The 25,979-nt window shown below is 44.2% G+C and overlaps 1 protein-coding gene across 2 annotated transcripts; it reads right to left on the bottom strand.

Moving 5' to 3' along the window:
* Positions 1–213: 213 nt before the first annotated feature.
* On the bottom strand, positions 214–25,923 carry LOC131954069 (uncharacterized). Of its 2 annotated transcripts, none has more exons than XM_059317574.1 (8): positions 25,658–25,923; positions 9,712–10,178; positions 8,715–8,896; positions 7,908–8,047; positions 5,874–6,154; positions 4,768–4,928; positions 4,131–4,249; positions 214–2,399 (listed from the first exon to the last, which is right to left on the bottom strand). In XM_059317574.1, the coding sequence occupies exons 2-8, from the start codon at positions 9,837–9,839 to the stop codon at positions 705–707; spliced, it is 2,706 nt and encodes a 901-aa protein (XP_059173557.1). In that variant the 5' UTR covers positions 9,840–10,178; positions 25,658–25,923; the 3' UTR covers positions 214–704. The 2 variants fall into 2 exon arrangements, with proteins under 2 accessions (XP_059173557.1, XP_059173556.1); XM_059317573.1 differs by lacking the exon at positions 25,658–25,923 and adding an exon at positions 22,108–22,332.
* Positions 25,924–25,979: the final 56 nt, after the last annotated feature.

Here is a 25,979-nt window from a genome sequence, read left to right as displayed (position 1 = left end):
ACTAGGCAACAGCTGAATTTAAAAAGAAAAACAAAACACTCAAAATGTGACGGACAACTTTACTTTACATACATAATCCATGTGTACATAATACAGTCACCCACACCAAACGACTCAGCTGGGGGGGGGGGGCATCTTTTAAAACATTGTTAAAACAAGCATAACAAATATACCTAGTCATTTAATTTCCAAGTATAATGGGGGGGGGGGGGCGACCAGCATGAATACATCTGACATGGTGGGGGGGGGGGGGTCATCAAAGCCTTTCACAATTGGTTCACCACTACTGTAAACAAAACAGCCTCTAACAAAACATCACGTGGGCTGACGTGTGTATCAGTGGGCACATTTTGAACCTCCTTTAACCTGAGGCGTAGCGAGGGTGGTACGGCTGACTCAAGGGGAGCGCCAAACGGAAAGAAATTGTTTTTTGATAAAAAGCTCCTTCTGAGCTGCATTGCTGAGTTCTCCATAACCGAGATTAAGAAAACAGGCTGCTGCTACTGGCTTTGTGGACGTATTTCAATGTTTTTTTTTACCTCTAATGTGTGACACCAAAAATACGGTAGTGACTGGTAAAAAAAAACGCCAAAACTTTCAAAATGGGGGGGGGGGGGGGCGCTTTTTTTTTTTACCAACGTTTACATCTTTATTTATAGTTGTTTGTGTCAATATATCCAATGTTTGAATAACTAGACCGTTGGTTATTTTATCAAGCCTCTGGTCTTCTGAAAGCACATCATAGTTTTTTTAACATCTACACTGGACAAATGAGGGAACAGGGACGACAACTCTGAACTCAAATCTTCAGCGCTGGAGAGGCTAGTGAGTTGTTCCGGCTGAAGGTCGCGAAACTCGTCCTTGACACGACCTAGTCCTGAACTCTGCAACTCTTCCAAAAGTTTTTGTTTGTAAAGTGAGGCGTCTGCTGGTTTTCCCGCCCAAGAAGTTTTTAACATGGCGGTGTTTCGGGGCGGGAGTTTAGGCCGTATGGTACCGTGTGGCTTGGGTGGGGGGAGAGGGATGCCATGTGGTTTGGGTGGTGGGGGTGTGCTACTTGGCGATGGGGGGCTGGGCAGCGAGAGTTTCTCCAGCTCAGATGACGGAGATTCCTGCAAGGAAAAGTCCGTGGTCGAGGTGCTAGGGCTGGGCTGACGGCTCGTCTGATGTTCGTCCTGCATGTGTTCGTAGTGGCAGCTCTCGTCGTCTGCACCGGTCAAGTTCTCGTTCTCGTCCCTGAGCATCTCCTCGCTGACGTACACGCCGCTGTCCACGGCTTCCGGCCGGTACGGCGTCTTCCGGAAGGTCACATCCGGGTCAATCGCTTTCCCGGGCTTGACGTAACCGCCGTCATCCACTGGCAGCCGGAGTGGCGTTTTCTGCGCGGTAACATCCGGGTTGGTCAGTTTTCCAGCTTTAACGTAGCCGCTGTCTGATTGGTCCCCTTCAGAAAAAAGAATGATTGGCTGCTCGTAGTACGGCTGGCCCCGGGCGAGCGAGTCGCCGAGTTTGGGAATATCGTACGGTCGCTCGTCTGCTGCTGGGGTGTCCTCGACCCTCCGCAGCACGTGCCCGCCCATGTTGACGTAATCCCGCGCGGGGAGCTGGTGGAAGCTGCCCCCTGCTCGTTTATGTGGGAGGTGGGGCGCCGGGGGCGGTGGGTTGGTCGATAGGTCGGTGCAGGAGAAACTTTGTTGGGACATTAATAACGGCTTCTCCACACGGATCTGTCGCTGGGGGATGGATGGTCGATGGTCGTCAGATGGTCGCTCACGAACGGAGCCGGTGAAAGGAAACACGCCATCTTCTTTATATTTAGGCGATACCAAGTACCCCGGATCTGACGGGGTGGGCGATGTCCACCCAGAAGGCGATGGCCGCCCAGATTTGTATTCTATGCTGATGGTGGAGGTGGCCCGCTCAGTATCGCTGGTCCAAATCCCGATGTAATCTGTGCTAGGGTTGCGCCTGTCCACTTTCTCCTGAGTCGGAATGTCGATCTCTTCATACGGGTTGGGTTTTGGTGCCTTGACTGGCGTGTTTACCTGGGCTGGGGGCGCCACGGTGATTGGTATTGTGGTCGCCTGCTTGGGCGGATCGTACTGGTTGAAGGGCGCCATGTTGGACTCAATGTCCGGCAGTTTGTTGGGCTTTTGTCTCCCCCCTCTAGCGGACTGGAGGGGGTCATCGATTTCAATGTCCGTGATGGTGAGTTGGGTGGACAACTCTTTGAACGAACGCGATTTAGTGCTGGCATTCTTGCGCCATTGTCTCCCTTGATCGCCGCTAGGTGTCGCGCCACTGGGTGACGACTGAGCGGAAGTCGGCAGTTCGCCATCGACAGATTTCACCAATGTCTGGTCTTCATTGCTGTCAAAATTTGGATCTCCGACAACCACCTGTCGGCGGGAAACAAACAAAATTTTATATTTCTATTCATTACATTCCTATTCATTACATTCCTATTCATTACATTCCTATTCATTACATTCCTATTCATTACATTCCTATTCATTACATTCCTATTCATTACATTCCTATTCATTACATTCCTATTCATTACATTCCTATTCATTACATTCCTATTCATTACATTCCTATTCATTACATTCCTATTCATTACATTACTATTCATTACATTCCTATTCATTACATTCCTATTCATTACATTCCTATTCATTACATTCCTATTCATTACATTCCTATTCATTACATTCCTATTCATTACATTCCTATTCATTACATTACTATTCATTACATTCCTATTCATTACATTCCTATTCATTACATTCCTATTCATTACATTCCTATTCATTACATTCCTATTCATTACATTCCTATTCATTACATTCCTATTCATTACATTCCTATTCATTACATTCCTATACATTACATTCCTATTCATTACATTCCTATTCATTACATTCCTATTCATTACATTCCTATTCATTACATTCCTATTCATTACATTCCTATTCATTACATTCCTATTCATTACATTCCTATTCATTACATTCCTATTCATTACATTCCTATTCATTACATTCCTATTCATTACATTCCTATTCATTACATTCCTATTCATTACATTCCTATTCATTACATTCCTATTCATTACATTCCTATTCATTACATTCCTATTCATTACATTCCTATTCATTACATTCCTATTCATTACATTCCTATTCATTACATTCCTATTCATTACATTCCTATTCATTACATTCCTATTCATTACATTCCTATACATTACATTCCTATTCATTACATTCCTATTCATTACATTCCTATTCATTACATTCCTATTCATTACATTCCTATTCATTACATTCCTATTCATTACATTCCTATTCATTACATTCCTATTCATTACATTCCTATTCATTACATTCCTATTCATTACATTCCTATTCATTACAATCTCATTAAATTTGGCTTGAAATGTCTATACAATCATACTAGGTTTTAAAAAAAAAAGACGAGATAAAATTATAGTTACATTTTAAAAGCTTAAAGCTGTTTGGGAACCATCGATTACAATCATTATCATATTTTTGTATTGAATATAAGCCGTCGAAAAGCCGTTTAGAATTATTTTATCAATTCTTATATTTAAAAAAAACCGCCTTAACCTTTGAAGTCAACCGGAATGGCCAGGGAGAGTAAAACAATGAAAGTCACATCAAATGTTTTCCATGATAAAATACGCAATAGTGGTCAGGGGTGTATAGCGTAGTATCGTAGTTAGATCACCACAACACCCTGACTATTAATCAAAATGAAAACTAAAAGTGTTAGCTAAATTACTATTATATTACTAGTAATTATTTGATTGAATATTTCTAGCCTTAATAAAACCGGAAGTCATTTTGTACTTATTATACAAATGTTATAAAATATTCAATTTCGGTTGAAAAATGTGGTTTCTGGCAACAAACATTTGGAACCAGCTTTTCAAGAGTAGCCTACACAATTTTTTTATTGAAAAAGATTACAGTGACTTTTATGCATAATGACGTATCATGTAAAGATCACAACGTCCTAAAGTTGATACTAGCGATACTCAACAAGATGTAAACATGCATGCCTTAAGGCTTAGAGAAAGGAGTGAGTAGAGAAATGACCCTGACCTTCATGTTCCTCATGTAAGCCGGGGCGTTGATCTCAATGGACTTGAGGGCGTTGACGTAAACTTTGCTCCCAAGCAGCCCGGGGTTGTGGGTCACCACGTGAAACATCATGTCTGACCCTGGGGACGAGATGACGCACCTGATACATTGGACTGGCCACATCCCTACCCTAGAGCCACATCCCCCACCCTAGAGCCACATCCCCACCCCCTATACTGTAGCTACATCCCCACCCCCTAGACTGTAGTCACATCCCCACCCCATTGTGTGTAGTCCCATCCCCACCACCTAGACTGTAGTCACATCCCCATCCTAGACTGTAGTCACATCCCCACCCCCTAGACTGTAGTCACATCCCCACCCCCTAGGCTGTAGTCACATCCCCACCCTAGACTGTAGTCACATCCCCACCCCCTAGGCTGTAGTCACATCCCCACCCCCTATACTGTAGCTACATCCCCACCCCCTAGACTGTAGTCACATCCCCACCCCCTTGTGTGTAGTCCCATCCCCACCCCCTAGACTGTAGTCTCATCCCCACCCCCCTAGACAGTAGTCCCACCCCCAATACTGTAGTCCCATCCCCCACCCCCTAGACACCCATTACAATGGATGTCGTCACGTGACATGAACTGACCAACGGGTATCTCCAGATTGATGTTGTGCACGTTGAAGATGGTGGAGGCGATGACGGTGTGGCTCATGCCGGAGTCTGTCAAGATGAGGGCTCCGGTGAAGGCGCAGGGGATGGTGGGGATCCGCCCGTACAGGAGCTTGACGATCACGGGGAACTTGTACCTGCAACATGGGCGCTTAGGTCAGCTGGTGTGGTGGGCAAACATGTTTTTTTAATGTGTCGTAACATTTATGGTCAGCTGGGTGTAATGGGCAAACATGTTTTTTTAATGTGTCGAAACATTTTAAAATACATAACACAATATTAAGTTAGCCGCCATTTGCTAGTAATTCGTCAAGTTAGCGTATTTCAATGAAATGTGACACGCCAAGCGCTTGAGAAGGTGAAGGAGAGGGCGCCCAAGACAGACCTGGTGACGGAGTATTTTTGAATAACTGAAGACAGCAGGGATGTCTTGGGGAGCTGCAAAATCAACAGCCGGGGACCGGACAAATTGGAAGAGTATGGTTGAGGCCCTACACTTTACATATTGAAAAAGTATGGTTGAGACCCTAGGCTCCGCAAGGAGTAAAGAGGATAGAGTTAAGTACTGGTTTTACGGTGTCAAAACCGTTTGTTTTTCTTTCTTTCAAATCTTCCGGTCACTGCGAGATTATCAAGACGTGTTAGCAAAGTTTACAGGAAGACACAGACAGCGAGGCCACAACATAAACAAACCGTATCAAAATTTGGGAGATATTTAACATGGGTAATTTGCGTGGCATCCTTGTTCATGAGGCGACAAAGAAAATAAAGCGGAGTTATCTGCCCTAAACTTTCTTGTATCTTCTTTCACTGCAGTAAGAGGGATGGCACTTTCTGATGGCCTTTGGGAAATTGGAATTGGGGCCTATATGAAATTTCGCAAACTGAAACGTTACTCAAGTTATCGTGTTTACATACACATAGACGAACAAAGAAAATTGCAAGACTTAGTTTTCCGGCTACGGTGGGTTGTAAAACGTCAAAAGTTGTCAAAAATCTGGTGTCAAAATAATTTTATTCAATAACTTAACGATTACAAAACTTTCTCAACTCTGTATACCAGAAAGTCGAAAAAAACCAACCTTGTCAAAATTTGCGAGATATTTAAGATAGGTAATTTGCAGGGCATGCCTGTTTGCGAGACGATGAAGAAGGCGCCATCTTGGCGTGTAGGTACGTAGATCTCTCTATCGTACTCGTCGAAACACAGCATGAACATTTCATCGGGCGCCTGCTCCTTCTTCTTCTTTTTCTTCTTCAAATCTTTCAGTGTGTTTAAAACGTAGTTGCCTCCCTTTCTCAGGACAGTCCCGGGCAGAATCTGCATGCGGGTATTTTGTTTGGTCACGTCCCGTCGGTCCATCTGGGGGAGACAAACATGTTTGTATCGGTGAATTTTGTAGAGAAACAAACTCAGTAGCCCCGTGCTGGGGTTCGTTACCCAGCACATACTTGATTTAACCAGAGAACTAACTGGCATATTACAGCCGATCCTAGCAGCCTAGACAACCCTGTATGCTAATATAATGTACAACAGGTGTTTTGTTCCCCCCCCCCTCTACCAAGTAATAATTACATAACGTCTACCAAAATGACCTACTATAATGCCTTCAATAGACCTGTTGCCGCCCACCCAAATGACCTACCAAGATGTCTTCAATAGGTCTATTGCCGCCCACCAAAAAGACCTACCAAGATGCCCTCAATAGACCTGTTGCCACCCACCAAAATGACCTACCAAGATGCCTTCAATAGACCTGTTACCGCCCACCAAAATGACCTACCAAGATACCTTCAATAGACCTATTGCCGCCCATCAAAATGACCTACCAAGATGCCTTCAATAGACCTGTTTCCGCCCACCAAAATGACCTACCAAGATGCCTTCAATAGACCTGTTGCCGCCCACCAAAATAACCTACCAAGATGCCTTCAATAGACCTGTTACCGCCCTCCAAAATGACCTACCAAGATGCCTTCAATGGGTCTATTGCCGCCCACCAAAATGACCTACATTGCCGCCCACCAAAATGACCTACCAATATGCCTTCAATAGACCTGTTGCCGCCCACCAAAATGACTTACCAAGATGCCTTCAATAGACCTGTTGCCGCCCATCAAAATGACCTACCAAGATAATAGACCTGTTGCCGCCCACCAAAATGACCTACCAATATGCCTTCAATAGACCTGTTACCGCCCATCAAAATGACCTACCAAGATGCCTTCAATAGACCTGTTACCGCCCACCAAAATGACCTACCAAGATGCCTTCAATAGACCTGTTGCCGCCCACCAAAATGACCTACCAAGATGCTTTCAATAGACCTGTTGCCGCCCATCAAAATTACCTACCAAGATGCCTTCAATAGACCTGTTGCCGCCCACCAAAATGACCTACCAAGATGCTTTCAATAGACCTGTTGCCGCCCATCAAAATGACCTACCAAGATGCCTTCAATAGACCTGTTGCCGCCCACCAAAATGACATACCAAGATGCCTTCAATAGACCTGTTGCCGCCCACCAAAATGACCTACCACGATGCCTTCAATAGACCTGTTGCCGCCCACCAAAATGACCTACCACGATGCCTTCAATAGACCTGTTGCCGCCCACCAAAATGACCTACCACGATGCCTTCAATAAACCAGTTACCGCCCACCAAAATGACCTACCACGATGCCTTCAATAGACCTGTTGCCGCCCATCAAAATTACCTACCAAGATGCCTTCAATAGACCTGTTGCCGCCCACCAAAATGACCTACCAAGATGCTTTCAATAGACCTGTTGCCGCCCATCAAAATGACCTACCAAGATGCCTTCAATAGACCTGTTTCCGCCCACCAAAATGACATACCAAGATGCCTTCAATAGACCTGTTGCTGCCCACCAAAATGACCTACCACGATGCCTTCAATAGACCTGTTGCCGCCCACCAAAATGACCTACCACGATGCCTTCAATAGACCTGTTGCCGCCCACCAAAATGACCTACCACGATGCCTTCAATAAACCAGTTACCGCCCACCAAAATGACCTACCACGATGCCTTCAATAGACCTGTTGCCGCCCACCAAAATGACCTACATCGCCGCCCACCAAAATGACCTACCAAGATGCCTTCAATAGACCTGTTGCCGCCCACCAAGAACGAGGTGCACTTTGAGGTGGCCAGGTACGAGAGATTTCTGTAGAACGGAACGGTCGGGTCAGATTTGACGGTGGCCGCTGGTCCCAGCACAGCAAACCAGCCTGTGGGAGAGATGGTTATATGATCAGTGTGGGGAGATGGTCAGTGTGTGGAGATGGTTATATGGTCAGTGTGGGGGGGTGGTCAGTGTGGGGAGATGGTTATATGGTCAGTGTGGGGAGATGGTTAGTGTGGGGAGATGGTCAGTGGGGGGAGATGGTTAGTGTGGGGAGATGGTCAGTGTGGGGAGATGGTCAGTGTGGGGAGATGGTCAGTGTGGGGAGATGGTCAGTGTGGGGAGATGGTCAGTGTGGGGGGTGGTCAGTGTGGGGAGATGGTTATATGGTCAGTGTGGGGAGATGGTTAGTGTGGGGAGATGGTTAGTGTGGGGAGATGGTTAGTGTGGGGAGATGGTTAGTGTGGGGAGATGGTCAGTGTGGGGAGATGGTCAGTGTGAGGAGATGTTCAAATGGTCAGTGTGGTGAGTCATGGTCAATTTTGGGTGAGATTCCCCCCTGTTCAGTTGTATATGAAAATCTTAGTGTAAGAAAAGGAAGTTGCCCATGTAAGTGTAGGAAAGAGAAGTTACCCGTGTAAGTGTATTAAAGGGAAGTTGCCCATGTAAGTGTAGGAAAGGGAAGTTACCCAGGTAAGTGTAGGAAAGGGAAGTTACCCAGTTTATTGTATCAAAGGGAAGTTACCCAGTTAATTGTATCAAAGGGAAGTTACCCAGGTAAGTTTCAGGAATCAACAGTTCGTCACCGACGGGAGTAAACTCGTTCTGGCTCTGGTCAAAGATGGCGCTGACCGCTGCGACCTTCCGGACGGAGTTCCTGCAGAAGGCGAGCAGTGGCTGGGTGAAGTCTAGGTTGGCGCCCAGGGGGATGTACTCCCTGCTGCACTGGATCACCCTGGCAACGGGTAAACAAACGTGTCAGTTCATGTTGAAGTGTATCATAAATTTACCTAGAACCTTGACCTGACGTACATGGACCTTTGACCTGACGTACAGGGACCTTAGACCTGACGTACAGGGACCTTTGACCTGACGTACAGGGACCTTTGACCCTACGTACAGGGACCTTTGACCCTACGTACAGGGACCTTTGACTATACGTACAGGGACCTTTGACCCTACGTACAGGGACCTTTGACCCTACGTACAGGGACCTTTGATCTGACGTACAGGGACCTTTGACCCTACGTACAGGGACTTTTGACCCTACGTACAGGGACCTTTGACCCTACGTACAGGGACCTTTGACCTGACGTACAGGGACCTTTGACCTGACGTACAGGGACCTTTGACCTGACGTACATGGACCTTTGACCTGATGTACATGGACCTTTGACCCTACGTACAGGGACCTTTGACCCTACGTACATGGACCTTTGACCTGACGTACAGGGACCTTTGACCTGACGTACAGGGACCTTTGACCTGACGTACATGGACCTTTGACCTGATGTACATGGACCTTTGACCCTACGTACAGGGACCTTTGACCCTACGTACATGGACCTTTGACCTGACGTACATGGACCTTTGACCTGACGTACAGGGACCTTTGAACTGACATACAGGGACCTTAGACCTGACGTACAGGGACCTTTGACCTGACAACTACTGAACTTTGACCTGAAAACCATTGAACTTTGACCTGCCGTACAGAGACCTTTGACCTGGTATACAAAGACCTTTTGACCGACCAGACTCATGTCTTACCTGGGTAGCGCCAACTTCTGTAGAATCTGTGTCATGGTCATGGGGTCAGGGTCGACCTCTAGCTGAGGTTTGACCACCTTGATCAGCTTGTCTGGCGGCTCAGATGGCGGCCGCTTCTTGGTGAACATGGCGGTGGCTGCTGGGGTCGGGTCACTTCATCTGGTGGTTGCTGGTGTGAGGTCACTTCATCTGGTGGCTTCTGGTGTGAGGTCACTTCATCTGGTGGTTGCTGGTGTGAGGTCACTTCATCTGGTGGCTTCTGGTGTGAGGTCACTTCATCTGGTGGTTGCTGATGTCTGTTCACTTCATCTGGTGGTTGTTCGTGTTTGGTGGCTGTTGGCGTCCGTTGGTTGCTGGTGTGAGGTCACTTCATGCTTCTCGCCACTACCGCGCTATCTCAACGAGCGCCTGACTGTTGTGAGAAGCTTCACATGAAGATTTGTTTGCCACTATTTACGTCTTCATCTCTGTTGAAAATACATGAAAAAAATTACAAGTTTTCAAAAATATTAAAATAGCTCCATTTAACATGGACTTAGATCTATAGAAGTCTTAGCCGGCTCACAGAAATAAAGTTTGCTTAAGCCACACTAGACATAAATTATTTTCGTCATGGGAGAGCGGTTACGGCTGACTCTAGACTTCTAGTGGTGTTATTTTATCCCTTTCTCCCTGGTTGCGCTATTTTATCCCATTCTATCCCTAGCCCCACCCCCTTTCTTATCAGTTGACTCTACAGCCCCCAACCCAACAGCTTTTAAGTAATGACAATCAATTAATTTATGCGACCCTTGAAAAAAATAAAGCGGGAGTGATCTCCCTAAACTTTCTTGTATAATACATAAATCGCATATAAAAAAAAATTACGCACCAAATCAGAGGCGTAGCGACCCTTCCCGGCGCCCGGGGACAAACTTTTCGATTTGCACCCCCCCCCCCATCAAGATTTCGATTTGCATCCCCCCCTCAAGCTTTCGATTTGCACCCCCCTCAAGATTTTGATTTGCACCCCCCGCCCTCAAACTCTCAATTTGCACTCCCCTCAACCTATCAAATTTATTTTTCGAACCCATTTTGGCGCCCCCTAAGGTCGGCGCCCGGGGACATAGCCCCCCCCCCCCCTCGCTACGCTACTGCACCAAATGACCGCAAAGTGTGTAATAAAGCAGAAAATTAGTACTTTATATAGTAAATATTGGTTCATTTTTTAAAGGGTTAATTAAAGATATAATTAAATCACAAAATATTTCCATCATATCTTGACCTGCTTGAAAGGTTTGAAAGAAATCGATCCGTTAGGACTGGTCAAAATTTTATGGCAAGTTTACCTCCACGACGGAGATAAATTCTCATGGCTTGTTTGAGAAATCAGAAATAGCGTAAGTTTACCTGCGATCAACAAAAAAACACCCAACATTTGATAGAAACCAGTGAATAAGTGTATGAAATTTCGTCCACCTACCAGAAACGGTACTCATGTCATCGGTATTTTAGAAGCCAGAAATAGAGTAAAGTACATCTTCCGGATATCGGAGGTCACTCAAAAATTGAAAGTGATCCAAGTATAAGATCTATTACTTATTAACGAAATTTTGTTTACCAGCATTAAGATATCGTGTTCCCAAGAAATAAAGTTTCACTTACGGTTATCGGAAATAGTTTGAAAGAAACCTGCACATACAATTTATTATTTGTATGAGAAGTTTTGTCCATCTAACTTAAATGGTACTCAAGTTTTTGGCTTTTGAGAAACCGGAAGAAACCGCTCACGAGAAGGTAAAAATGACCACACTATTTACCAGCTTTTATTTCGTTCGCAATCTGTTTATTTGTTTGTTTTTGGCATATCTTGGGACTCAGTTTTGACCCACTTCTAATGCAGCGATTTTGTTCAAACTCTCGAGATACGTTCCACGTTGATGACAATACATAATTTTAAAATTTAATTAGATGTTTCATTAGTCATTAAAAATTAATTAAACAGCTTCGGAACTAAGGGGAGATAACAAAATCAAATCACTCGATAGATTACTATATTTAATAACTGAAAGGGAGATAATTAGTTAAAAACGCGAACACCCTAACAATGTGATGAGCTGTGGTTCACGAGAATGTTTACAATCAGGATGGATGAGGTGCGACAGGAAGCCAAAGTCTTTAATAATAAGGTTTCTTTCAGACATTTTTTTCCGTGGGAGGGGGAGCAAGCTTTCAGGGACAGGCGCGATATCATTTTTTTTTGAAGGGCTAAGATGCTGGTTTCTTTTTACATTTCTTCCGTAACGTAGTCCTACCAACAGCATTGAGTATTTCCTCAAGGCCGAGATCAGCCGGCCTTGACCCTGACCCCCATCTTGTCGCTCTATGTCGGTCGACAGCTGATTTCACGCGCCGCTAAATTAGGACTAATTTTAAAAAAATTAATTGCAGAATTCACCTAGCTCTGATGGGCACATAAAACCTGACTAAAGTTAGGGAAAGTAAAGGTGGATGGGCATAGTGCTGACCACACTACCCCATTTGTCTAGGTCACAGAAACAGGTGAACTCTACTTCACTGGCCCCATGGACCCTAAGGTCCGAAAAGGGAACTTTCTTTAATAAACGTTATTATTTATAACGTATGCCAAATATAATTACCATACCGTATGTGTTATAGTTAATGTTAGGAGCACAGCAATAATAATCAGCTCGTATGTTATGTTATGTAGGCTACGTGTAATTAAAAATGTTTATTTTAAAAAAATACCATTCACCGTTTCAACTTAAAAATAGTGCTTGATAACCCGAAACATCAAAGCGCCCCCACTACCCACGATTTTAAACCCCACTTCCCGCCCCCCCCCCCTCCCAAAACACACAGTTAAATATGAAACGTCATGCCTAGGAATTTGTCAACGACATTTTTTTCTCACAGCTATCATTGCCTTTCAGAAAGTTCGACAACTCTTCAATCATATGTGGATCAGGTAATGTTAGGTCGTCTGAACAGGTATTTGCCCCCCAAACTCTCACCACCCCCCCCCCCCCCCCCCGCCATGGTTACAGCATCGGCTTCACTGAAGCGTGTCACGCAGCTTTTGTACGCTGGTGCCCTGATTCAATGGATCGCCTATTGCTACGTCATGGGGTTACTGTAATACAGGACACGTTTATAGGACGAGAAATAGGACAATTTACAGGACACAGGACAGCCTAGTGGGACACACCAGGACAAAGGACAACATCATAGGACACAGTTATATCAGGACATATGACAGCTTACTAGAACAACTTTCTAAGACACAGAATAACTTACCATGAGACGAAAGACATATTGTAACTAGAACAACTGACTAGGGCATAGGACAAATGACTGTAACAACTGACTAGAATATATGACTAGAATATAACTGACTAGGACACAGGACAGTTTTCTATAACAACTGGCTAGAACACAGGACAGCTTTCTATAACAACTAGCTAGGACAAAGGACAACATATCAGGTCAGGACTACACCAGGAAGAACCAAACCCGCTCATCCGAATCCGGTAAAAATTTTCAGCTGTTATAAATAACTTGTACATCAGCAGTTGATATTTTTGTCCTATTGTTCGTACATCAACATACACCATCAGACCTGACAGGATCAAAACTTCCTCATTCTCTGGTAGTTCAGCTCATATGTTGCAGTTCACCATCAAGTGACGCTTAGTTCGTCGTGTCTTTTCGGAGGCGATTCGACGAGGGGTGTGTGGGAGGGGGGTACATATGTCCCCGGGCGCCCACCTTAGGGGCGCCAGAATCGGTTGGAAAAGCTCATATAAGCGGCAGTTTTGAATTATGAATATAAAAATATATGGGGGGGGGGGGGGGGGGGGGGCGCCACATTGAAAGTTTGTCCCCGGGCGCCGGGAGGAGTCGCTACGCCTCAGTGTCTCTCTCAGAAATCATCAGAGGCGTAGCGAGGGGGGGGGGGAAACAAATTGAAAGTTTGAGGGGGAGGTGCAAATCAAAAGTTCGAGGGGTGGGGTGCAAATCGAAAGTATGTCCCCGGGCGTCGGGAAGGGTCGCTACGCCTCTGGAAATTATCAGTAAGAAAATCGAACGGAGAATCTGTTTCGGTTTAAGGTGACCGCCCACCTAAAAAAAAAAATTCTTCGTCCCATTCACAGTACAAGGATCGCTCAAGTTCCGGGTTGTGTTATTGTCATAGTGAATTATCTGCCCCTGTTGACAGAAGCGTTCAATAGCTGTAGGGTCATAGCAAAACATCTTACGTAGTCTTGCTGGATGGTTGTGTTGGATGATTGTGTTGGATGATTGTGTTGGATGATTGTGTTGGATGATTGTGTAAGCTACCATGAGGTGTGGGCTTACCGGATGATTGTTCTATATACAATCAGGTGATTGTATTTAAAACAAGCATCAATCCAAGACATAAAATGACATAGTTGAAGATGGAATAGACCATTCTACCACCCTGATGTAGTCTGATTGTCTATACTGAGTTGTAAATTGTCGAATAAAAAGCTTACCTGTAATATTCAATATAGATAGGTTTTATGTAATCTGTATATGTAGATAGGCTCTATGAAGCTATGTAAAGTATGTACACTCTTATCTATAGAACATGTACACACTTATCTATAGAGGATGTACACACATATTTATAACATTATAATGTGCACAATAATTTATAGAAAATGTACACATTTATTTATAGAAAATGTATATACTTATCTATAGAGGATGTACACACATTTATAAAATATAATGTACACACTTATTTATAGAAAATGTACACACTTATTTAAAGAGGATGTATACACGTATCTATACAACATGTGCATACGCATCTATGTATTATGACATAATGGCGATTCTCTTTGACTCTATAAAACTTTTTGTATATCCCCACTCCCCCTTTACAGCCCCCCACATACACACACACATTCAACTTCAAGAACTTGCTAGTAACGAAAATAATTCGATTCTATGAATGAATGCTTTTTCTCACGGTCGATGGATGTAGCCACATCCTATTTTACCTTCTAACAATACTGACAATAGTTTGTGTGTGAAATCTTTAATTATATATTTCTAATCAAGGTAATTAAATAACGTGTGAGGGAAATCTTTAATCATAATTTTCTAATCAAATTAAATTTCTATATCCAATTTTCAGAATGTCTAAAGTAATTCACCCTCAAGAAAACAAAGTTAAAGAATATGGTTAATTAATTAATTAATCGAACAAATGTACTACGACACTGACTGATACAATTTAATTACCTCCGTCGGGCAACCTTGAGAAAATGAACTTTTGTTAGTCCTTAGGAAATCTTCTTTTGTTGAAGTTTAGGAAATTATCTTAAGTTAATCTTTAGAAAATCAACTTTTGTTGCTCTTACCTTCTATCGTCTGCTGGTTGCATGAACTTCCGGTGTGTGGGTCAGGGCGCCAAAAGAATGCACGTTAATGTAAGCTATGCAATCTGACTCACCCGAGATGCACCCGATCGTAGGAGGTGTTGCGGTGGGGGGGGGGGGGGGGAAGCTGTGATACTGGGGGCTTTCCCTAACTAGTGGTACAAGTCTTAAACTTGAATACCGCAATGGTGGGGTCTCAACAGGTTTATTTACACTAAGATAAGTGCGTCGTATTGGTTCGTTAAGTACGTGTGTATGTGTGTATGTGTGTGTGTGTGTGTGTGTGTCAGTCCTGGAAGTGAAGTTAGGGCAGTTAGTTAAGTCTGGTCTTGATAAACTAGGGGAAAGTACATCATCAACGTCTGCTGGCTCGTTCGTTGTCAGGCGTTACGGTACTGTGTGGACCTCACACTGTCGAGATGTTAAGGTACTGTGTGGACGTTCCACTGTCTAGATGTTACGGTACTGTATGGACGTCCCACTGTCTACACGTTACGGTACTGTGTGGACGTCCCACTGTCTAGATGTTACGGTACTGTGTGGACGTCCCACTGTTTAGCTAGATGTTACGGTACTGTGTGGACGTCCCACTTTCTAGATGTTACGGTACTGTGTGGACGTCACACTGTCTAGATGTTACGGTACTGTGTGGACGTCCCACTTTCTAGATGTTACGGTACTGTGTGGACGTCCCACTGTCTAGACGTTACGGTACTGTATGGACGTCCCACTGTCTACACGTTACGGTACTGTGTGGACGTCACACTGTCTAGATGTTACGGTACTGTATGGACGTCCCACTTTCTAGATGTTACGGTACTGTGTGGACGTCCCACTTTCTAGATGTTACGGTACTGTGTGGACGTCACACTGTCTAGATGTTACGGTACTGTGTGGACGTCCCACTTTCTAGATGTTACGGTACTGTGTGGACGTCACACTGTCTAGATGTTACGGTACTGTGTGGACGTCCCACTTTCTAGATGTTACGGTACTGTGTGGACGTCACACTGTCTAGACGTTAATGTACTGTAGATTTAAGTCAAGTTGGTTGTAAGTCAAATTGGCTGTAGACACGTGTGTTGATTGTCCTGAGTAAGTCAAGTTGGTTGTAAGTCAAGTTGGCTGTAGACACGTGTGTTGATTGTCCTGAGTAAGTCAAGTTGGTTTAAGTCAAGTTGGTTAAAGTCAAGTTTATTGTAAGTCAAGTTAGTTGTAAACTAGGTGGTCAATAGCACCGCCGTCATGACAGTAACTAGGCCAGTGGGGCGGGAAATGTCAGAGACAAACTCTCGACAATTACAGTTGGTCAACTTCCGGTGTGTGAGCGCTGTCGTTTGCTGAGGCGAGCGAACAACGGCTTGAACTTTGAACCTTAGACCTGGGGTCGACACCCTTTTTTGTACAAGGGTTCAGCACCCATTTGTGTGTAAACCCTTGTTACACCAGGGTTCAGCACTCATTTGTGTGTAAACCCTTGTTACACCAGGGTTTAGCACCCATTTGTGTGTAAACCCTTGTTACACCAGGGTTCAGCACTCATTTGTGTGTAAACCCTTGTTACACCAGGGTTCAGCACTCATTTGTGTGTAAACCCTTGTTACACCAGGGTTCAGCACTCATTTGTGTGTAAACCCTTGTTACACCAGGGTTTAGCACCCATGTGTGTGTAAACCCTTGTTACACCAGAATAGTTCAGCGCTCATTTGCATGTAAACCCTTGTTACACCAGGGTTCAGCACTCATTTGTGTGTAAACCCTTGTTATATTGGGTTCAGCCACATTTTGTATAACCCCTGTTATAAATTATTTCAGGCAATAAGCAGTTCTAGCCATTGTTTAACAAAGTACCAGTGTAATATAGGACTTTGTTCTGACAGTTAAAGTAGTAGCTACATCAGGTAAACAGAGGGGTTGGGGTAGGCTGTTACTGAAAGAGCAATATTGACAGGAATGTTATTTGACACTAAGGGCTTGAGTGCAGGTACAGAATTGTCTTAGAGAAGACAGCTGTCAAGCAAGATCCGACCCCCCCCCCCCCAAACCACACTTTTCTAGGAGTATATTCTGTACCTAACCTAACCTTGTCGTTAATATTCTGTCATTATGGCTTGTCACATCAAGGGATTCAGGACATCCAGTCAGTTAAACACGGTCAGTCCGGCTTAAAGCCATGATCTAGAACTACCAGCGATATGTCTTGGTCTACAGCTACCAAATAAACCCCACTCGATATGCCATGATCTAGAACTACCACACACACCACACGATGTAGCCATGATCTAGAACTACCACATACACACTCGATATGCCATGATCTAGAACTACCACATACACCACTCGATAAAGCCATGATCTACACGTACCACATACCACTGGATGTAGCCCTGATCTAGAACTACCACATACACCACTCGATGTAGCCCTGATCTAGAACTACCACATACACCACTCGATGTAGCCCTGATCTAGAACTACCACATACACCACACGATGTAGCCCTGATCTAGAACTACCACATACACCACACGATGTAGCCCTGATCTAGAACTACCACATACACCACACGATGTAGCCCTGATCTAGAACTACCACATACACCACACGATGTAGCCCTGATCTAGAACTACCACATACACCACTCGATGTAGCCCTGATCTAGAACTACCACATACACCACACGATGTAGCCCTGATCTAGAACTACCACATACACTCTCAATATGTCATGATCTAGAACTACCACATATACCAGCCGATGTAGCCCTGATCTAGAGCTACCACCTGTAGCCCTGATCTAGAGCTACCACATGTAGCCCTGATCTAGAGCTACAGCCTGTAGCCCTGATCTAGAGCTACCACATGTAGCCCTGATCTAGAGCTACCACATGTAGCCCTGATCTAGAGCTACCACATGTAGCCCTGATCTAGAGCTACCACATGTAGCCCTGATCTAGAGCTACCACATGTAGCCCTGATCTAGAGCTACCACATGAAGCCCTGATCTAGAGCTACCACATGTAGCCCTGATCTAGAGCTACCACATGTAGCCCTGATCTAGAGCTACCACATGTAGCCATGATCTAGAGCTACCACATGTAGCCCTGATCTAGAGCTACCACATGTAGCCCTGATCTAGAGCTACCACATGTAGCCCTGATCTAGAGCTACCACATGTAGCCCTGATCTAGAGCTACCACATGTAGCCCTGATCTAGAGCTACCACATGTAGCCCTGATCTAGAGCTACCACATGTAGCCCTGATCTAGAGCTACCACATGTAGCCCTGATCTAGAGCTACCACATGTAGCCCTGATCTAGAGCTACCACATGTAGCCCTGATCTAGAGCTACCACATGTAGCCCTGATCTAGAGCTACCACATGTAGCCATGATCTAGAGCTACCACCTGTATCTACATTGATTGTGACGAGACGAAAAAAAAAAACATTCAATAAGAAATGTTCTCTCAAGTTACCGACACGGTTGAGGGCAGTTGAAGAATAGAAGCAACAAGGAAGTAGTCATCAGATGAAGCCACTGGTACATCTACACAGTTAATGGTGGGGGGTGGGGGTGGTGGGCGGGGGGGGGGGGTATCTACACTTGGTGCTTATGGCATGGTGTCATATGTACCCCGATATGATATGCCTTGGTGTCATATCGTACACCTGCTGCCTATGACAAAGGTGATAGCTATGTTCAATTGAGTGTTTAATGGTGTCACATCTAAACCCCATGGTGCGTGTACTAGTGTACTAACACCACCATTGTATGTCATAGTGTTGTAACGACAACTTTCAGCTATGGTAAAACTGCCATATTGTTTTTTATGCTAACCTAGCCTCAAACAGTTTATGTTGTCATGGTGTCATCAAATGACTCGAAGCAGGGTGTGTTATTCATCCCGCCCCCCCCCCCCCTCAAGACTAGTGTCAGTGTGTCACATTTTAGGACAGGACAGTTGGAGGACAGGACAGTTGGAGGACAGGACAGTTGAAGGACATGACAGTTCGAGGACAGGACAGTTGGAGGACAGGACAGTTGAAGGACATGACAGTTGAATGACAAGACAGTTGGAGGACAGGACAGTTGGAAGACAGGACAGTTGGAAGACAGGACAGTTGGAGGACAGGACAGTTGGAGGACAGGACAGTTAGAGGACAGGACAGTTGGAGGACATGACAATTGGAGGACAGGACAGTTGGAGGACAGGACAGTTGGAGGACAGGACAGTTGGAGGACAGGACAGTTGGAGGACAGGACAGTTGGAGGACATGACAATTGGAGGACAGGACAGTTGGAGGACAGGACAATTGGAGGACATGACAGTTGGAGGACAGGACAATTGGAGGACATGACAGTTGGAGGATATGACAGTTGGAGGACATGACAGTTGGAGGACAGGACAATTGGAGGACAGGACAATTGGAGGACAGGACAGTTGGAGGACAGGACAGTTGGAGGACAAGACAGTTGGAGGACAGGACAGTTGGAGGACATGACAGTTGGAGGACATGACAGTTGGAGGAGAGGACAATAGGAGGACAGGACAGTTAGAGGACAGGACAGTTGGAGGACAGGACAGTTGGAGGACAAGACAGTTGGAGGACAGGACAGTTGGAGGACATGACAGTTGGAGGACATGACAGTTGGAGGAGAGGACAATAGGAGGACAATAGAACGCAATTTTCTTTGTTTTAGCACTCCGGCTAATTATATCTTTCGTGTGACGAAAAAAAGTCCAAAGCAAGAAAGAAAAACACGCATTTCATATTAATAGAAACTTGATACATACGGATTTTCCCCCAAACAGGGAACAACAGCCTAGATCTAGATACGAAGGAAGCCCCGCCAAAAAAATTGTGATTATGAGCACAATAATAGCAAGCATACGATTAGATTTACCCACTGCTCCAAATGGCTAGGGCTACAACCCCTTTGTGTTAAATTATATCCTGACACTGCAATGCTATACAGAAAAATAGTATCCACGCTTGTAGATTATGTGTGGACGGTTTTATGAACGATACAGAGAGGCAGACGATACACTGTTTATATACTTAGAAGATTCTAGAACAAGTTAATTTCTAAAGAAAATCTACAGACGTTCTGAAACATATCTAGCGATATTTTTGTTCTAAACCAATTCTAACATTCTAACAAATATTAAAAAAAAAAACCCAACCCAAACCAATTTGCAGTAAGTGGAATCTAAAAACTATCAAGTCTAGAAGAACTCAGTTTTGTTCCAGCGTTGTCTGGTTGACATAAAGCAAAAACAAATCTCGCATTTAATTCGCCTGAATTCTGATAAATGCTGACACATGCGAATATCAAGTCTGTAGTTAGACACACTCGTCTATATATAGACTGTGTTGCTAATAATAACTCGTTATTATGGGTACTAAAGGGAGCCAGCAGGGTGAGGGGGGGGGGGGAGGTCAGCCAGTCACTGGGATTGGGGTGAAGGTCAGCCAGTCACTGGGACGGGGTGAAGGTCAGCCAATCACTGGGAGGGGGTGAAGGTCAGCCAATCACTGGGAGGGGGTGAAGGTCAGCCAATCACTGGGAGGGGGTGAAGGTCAGCCAATCAATGGTAGAGGGTGAAGGTCAGCCAATCAATGGGAGAGGGTGAAGGTCAGCCAATCAATGGGAGAGTGTGAAGGTCAGCCAATCAATGGGAGAGAGTGAAGGTCAGCCAATCAATGGGAGGGGGTGAAGGTCAGCCAATCAATGGGAGGGGGTGAAGGTCAGCCAATCAATGGTAGAGGGTGAAGGTCAGCCAATCAATGGGAGAGTGTGAAGGTCAGCCAATCAATGGGAGGGGGTGAAGGTCAGCCAATCAATGGGAGGGGGTGAAGGTCAGCCAATCAATGGGAGGGGGTGAAGGTCAGCCAATCAATGGGAGGGGGTGAAGGTCAGCCAATCAATGGGAGAGGGTGAAGGTCAGCCAATCAATGGGAGAGGGTGAAGGTCAGCCAATCAATGTGAGGAGGTGAAGGTCAGCCAATCAATGTGAGGGGGTGAAGGTCAGCCAATCACTGTGAGGGGGTGAAGGTCAGCCAATCACTGGGAGGGGGTGAAGGTCAGCCAATCACTGGGAGGGGGTGAAGGTCAGCCAATCACTGGGAGGGGGTGAAGGTCAGCCAATCACTGGGAGGGGGTGAAGGTCAGCCAATCACTGGGAGGGGATATGTCAGCTTATGTCCGAGGACAATGTTAATTAAGAGGTTGTGACTTACTTAATTAGGCTGTTTAATTATTGCGTAAGTCCTAATTAATCTTTACGTTTATTATATTTCACTTAGTACGTATTCCTCAGTTGTAGCCTAGTGATAGCAGGTCTAAACGTATAACGACGCACTGTTGCATTTTAAAAAGTCATTTTCAAACTGAATTTTTACCGATACTTCACGTTTTAAAAAATATTTCTTTTTGAATTTGCAATGAAAAATCTATAAAATTTGACCAAGTTGAGAAAAAAAAGAGAAAAGTAGCAATTATTTTTTTTTTGGGGGGGGGGGGGGGGGGGGGCTACCTTTATGTGTGGCGTCATATTTGAGGGGTCTGGCTTTTTGTGACGACGTGTAAAAATATGGAGGGTCATTATGGTGATTGAGACCCTATGGGGCTCAGAGGGTTAAATACACGAATAAAGTTTCTACCTAAGGTCTTCGTCAGCGGCATGCACAAGGCTTTATAAGTTTAAAACAAACAATTAGAGTTACGTTATAATGACGACACGTGACATTCTCTATTTCGGTTTTTAAAAAAAAATTCTCTTCACAATAGTTGTAAACTAGTTAAAAAAAACAAACACATTGAAATATAATCAATTACGATCTAGTTCAGTTTAGTAGAGTTAGTTATTAACTATTATTAACTGTAAAGCCCAACCAGAAGAGATTAAAAAGTTTAATCTAGATGATCTAGTGACAATAAGAATAACGCAGCTCAAGTTTAAGAAACAAATATTTTTCTTACTTGAGATCGAGGATCAAAGTCCACCTCAGAAAATCCTTACAAAGACGTAAGCCACAGAACCACTTAGGTTTAGCTAGACTACAGTAGGTTACAGTAGGTTACAGTAGGCTACAGTAGACTACAGTAGGCTACAGTAGGCTACAGTAGGCTACAGTAGGCTACAGTAGGCTACAGTAGACTAGATCTACACATTTGAGTTGCTGTCTTCTGTCGTCTGCTACGAATGACGCGGGGCCACCTGACCGCATCAGGAAGTAAAACCTCAGAGCAGGCTAGCAATAAAATGGTGGATTGGATTTTGTTTACATAGTTTATATACAAGCCGGAGGAGGGGGGGGGGGGGTAGAATGTATGTAAGGCTTACGAGATAAGGGGGAAAAAAATTTACCCCAGATAGACTCAAGAGCTTCCACCAAAACACAATACCCTTGAATAGCTAAGTGCTGATAGTCAAGCACAGGCGTTCTTAAAGTAAGCTACATACAAATGTGAATATTCACTACACTATCTATAGTTATATCACTTTCTAAAGTTATGGCACTTTCTAGTAACGACACTTTCTGAAGTTACTACACTTTCTAAAGTTACGCCACTTTCTAAAGTTGCGTCACTTTCTAAAGTTGCGTCACTTTCTAAAGTTACTACACTTTCTAATGAACGGCACTTTCAAAAGTTACTACACTTTCTAAAGTTACGACACTTTCTAAAATTACGGCACGTTCTAAAGTTACGGCAAGGTCTAAAGTTACGGTACGTTTTACAACTACATTCCTCACACACCCTGATTGATGACGTCACGCGAATGTTACCCCCGACAAAAAAGTTAGACAAATGGGATCCTAATCTTTTCAAAAGCCCTGATATGATGCCGGTCTTAAACTAAAAGCAGTTACTTTGTTATCAGAGCACATCTCCCTCTCACCCCCACCCCACCTCTTCGTGCGGTGTTACCTATCTATCTATATATATAATTCTCTTCTGGGAGACGCTTGAAAACAAGCTGTAAGCGCGCTCCCTACCACCCCCACCCCTATATGGTCTGGTGAGCTGTTGTTCGGGCTAAATGTTTACAAGCAGAGCCGGGTTTAGTGACGACTATTAGGGGGAGATAATTTAGTTTGAAACGATTTTTAACGTAGGGGGGGGGGAGGTAACTAAGTGGAGTTTACTTTAACGGAGGGGGGGGGGGTGTGAAAGGAGGGGGGGGGGGTTTATCGTCCTTAACGAGCTACTTATAGTGTTTTAAAGAAATATTTTCATTGACAGCATTGGTACTGTCGAATTCACAAATTATGAATTACTGAAAAGTAGAAAAAACAACAACTAAATAGCGGCGTATGATACGCCGCGGGTCGGCTCGTTTACAGAAATCCCCATCTTCGTCGCGTAAATTCTCCAGACTCGCAAAGACGAGAGTCAGTCAAGCGTAGCCGGCGTGAAATATCTGGTGGTGGCTGTAGCCGGGGGTGGGGTGTCTGGTGGTGTTTTTGTTTACATGAGGTGGGGTGTTGTACAATGGTGGTTTTTTACGGGAGGTGGGGTGTCTAGAGGTAATATAACAGGAGGCGGGGTGTCTGGTGGTGTTTTTGTTTACAGGAGGTGGGGTGTCTATAGGTAATATAACAGGAGGTAGGGTGTCTAGAGGTAATATAACAGGAGGTGGGGTGTCTAGAGGTAATATAACAGGAGGTGGGGATTTGGTGTTATTTTTACTTGACTTAGACACAAACTAATAGACAAGGATGTTCAACTAGAAATATAACCACTGACACACCCACGTCAAAGCATTAGTCTAACCAATTAATTAACGCTAACCATCTGGTTAACTGCAATATTAACCAATTCGTTTAACGACCTAAGCCCGACATTCTCCGGACAAAACCATGACATGACTTTACTGCCTTAGGGCAGAAAGTAAGACATTAATTTCCAAGCATGACTTCATATTTCAGGGCATCAAATTTAGGGGTAAAATATTTTATAGTTATGTACTAGTTCTAGGGCGCCATAAGTTGGTATTTCCGCAAGCTAAAATTAGAACATATTTTCTTGTTGAATATCATGACTTAGCTCTTTTATTGATGACGTCAATGAGATTATGCTGGGTAACCCAAGAACTTACATTTGATGTGGTGCGCGGCATAGCTTGCACTCACAGGAACTGGATTAGGTTACCGTGTTATTGCGTCTTAGAGAAAATATGTATGGTGTAAAGAGTTGACAAATTTCAAGAAATAATTTATAGTGTAAAGAGTTGACAAATTTCAAGAAATAATTTATGGTGTAAAGAGTTGACAAATTTCAAGAAAATATTTATGGTGTAAAGAGTTGACAAATAAATACTTTGATATCACCAAGAAGCTGACGGTTTCGTAGGACCTACAGTATTAAAAGCAACGTCACTGTGCTCATGTAATTAAGGGGACGTCTGAAAATAATGACACAACGTTTACTTCGCTCCCCACCCCCTCCCCAATTTATCGTCCAATATAACAGTCTCTGCGCTGAAATCACGTCAACTAGTTTAACCGAATTTTACCTAGTTTAACCAAATCAACTGAATTCACATAGTTTACCGGAATTCACATAGTTTACCGGAATTCACATAGTTTAACCGAATTCACCTAGTTTAACCGAATTCACCTAGTTTAACCGAATTCACCTAGTTTAACCGAATTCACCTAGTTTCCGAATTCACCTAGTTTAACCGAATTCGCCTAGTTTAACAGAATTCACATTGTTCACCATCTAAAATAACAGCACGTCTAACATATGGGAGCAGGACATTACCCCCCTCCCCCCGGACCCCGGGTTAATTATTGCCCTGGAGCAATTACTACCTTTCAATTACCCCCCCCCCCCCCGACTAGTTAGGGATAACTCAGTGATAGGGTTAGAGGCAGGTTTAGAGTTGGGATTAGGATTGATATTGGAGTTAGGGTTAGCTATAGGTTTGTCGTTGGGGTTTATGGTAAGGGTCAGGGTTCCTCAGTATAGGGGGGGGGGTCATGTTCTAGACCCCTAGCAAACAGCAAACACATAAGCGAAGCACATAGTCACAGGTCTAAACCGCCCCATCCCTCGTGTGATGGACCCCCACCCCCTCCAATTGTACATTCAGTAAGTGAGCAGAAATATTATGCCAGAGAAAATTCCAGAAGACAATGTGGAGCTACTGGCACAATGAACAGACGACAGTAAATTTGGCGCCATAACATCATGTATTTATTTGTTGGATGACAGATTCATGACGCAATAAAATGTACATATAGTAAGTAGCACATAATGCCATAGTGTCATAAAATATGTAGCACATAACGAAATAGTGTCATACAATATGTAGCACATAACGCCATAGTGTCATATATCTATCAGGCCTAGCTGTCACGATTATATAAGTTGGCTTTAATAACTTTACCACAACTCATACTTTTAACCTTACACAGTCCATAACCTAACCCCAATACACTTCATACCCCAACATTACCACGAACCGACCTCCTAACCCCATCTAATTATGTCCCCCAACACATGCATTACCTGGACTTACCTGTATATCTAGGTCAACACGTTCCGCTATAGTCCTGGTGGCAGTGTCGCACACGTTCAATCATAACACGATCTTGACACACCTGGGTAACACACCGCGGAATCACCAAAATCACACACAAACACAACAGCGAATCACACAAAAATTCCTCTAGCTGTCCTTAAGTCTGGGGGCCTTCACAAATAAAGTCCCACTACTCTGGGCGACTGTACAGTCTAGGCAAGTCCGATAACTCTGGGCTCCACTCTCGCATCTCGGCCGTCTATATTTAGTGCTGGTGGTTTACTGGCGGTGGGGACCAAGTCTGGGACGGTCACAGGAC

This window comes from Physella acuta, unplaced genomic scaffold (genome assembly GCF_028476545.2).
Source record: "Physella acuta isolate Inbredline_101_S28 unplaced genomic scaffold, ASM2847654v3 ptg000970l, whole genome shotgun sequence".
Classification (NCBI taxonomy): Eukaryota; Metazoa; Mollusca; class Gastropoda; family Physidae; genus Physella; species Physella acuta.
The sequence above is the reverse complement of the archived record's forward strand: the minus strand, read 5'-3'. Positions and strand labels throughout refer to the sequence as shown.

What these genes read in the sequence shown, in the direction of transcription:
- LOC131954069 (XM_059317574.1), bottom strand. Translation starts at nt 9,839, where the DNA reads ATGTTCACCAAGAAGCGGCCGCCATCTGAGCCGCCAGACAAGCTGATC. An exon ending in CAGAAGTTGGCGCTACCCAG is followed by an intron (nt 8,897 to 9,711) that starts GTAAGACATGAG and finishes ACCCGTTGCCAG; the next exon opens with GGTGATCCAGTGCAGCAGGG. An exon ending in GGTCTATTGAAGGCATCTTG is followed by an intron (nt 6,155 to 7,907) that starts GTAGGTCATTTT and finishes TGTCTCCCCCAG; the next exon opens with ATGGACCGACGGGACGTGAC.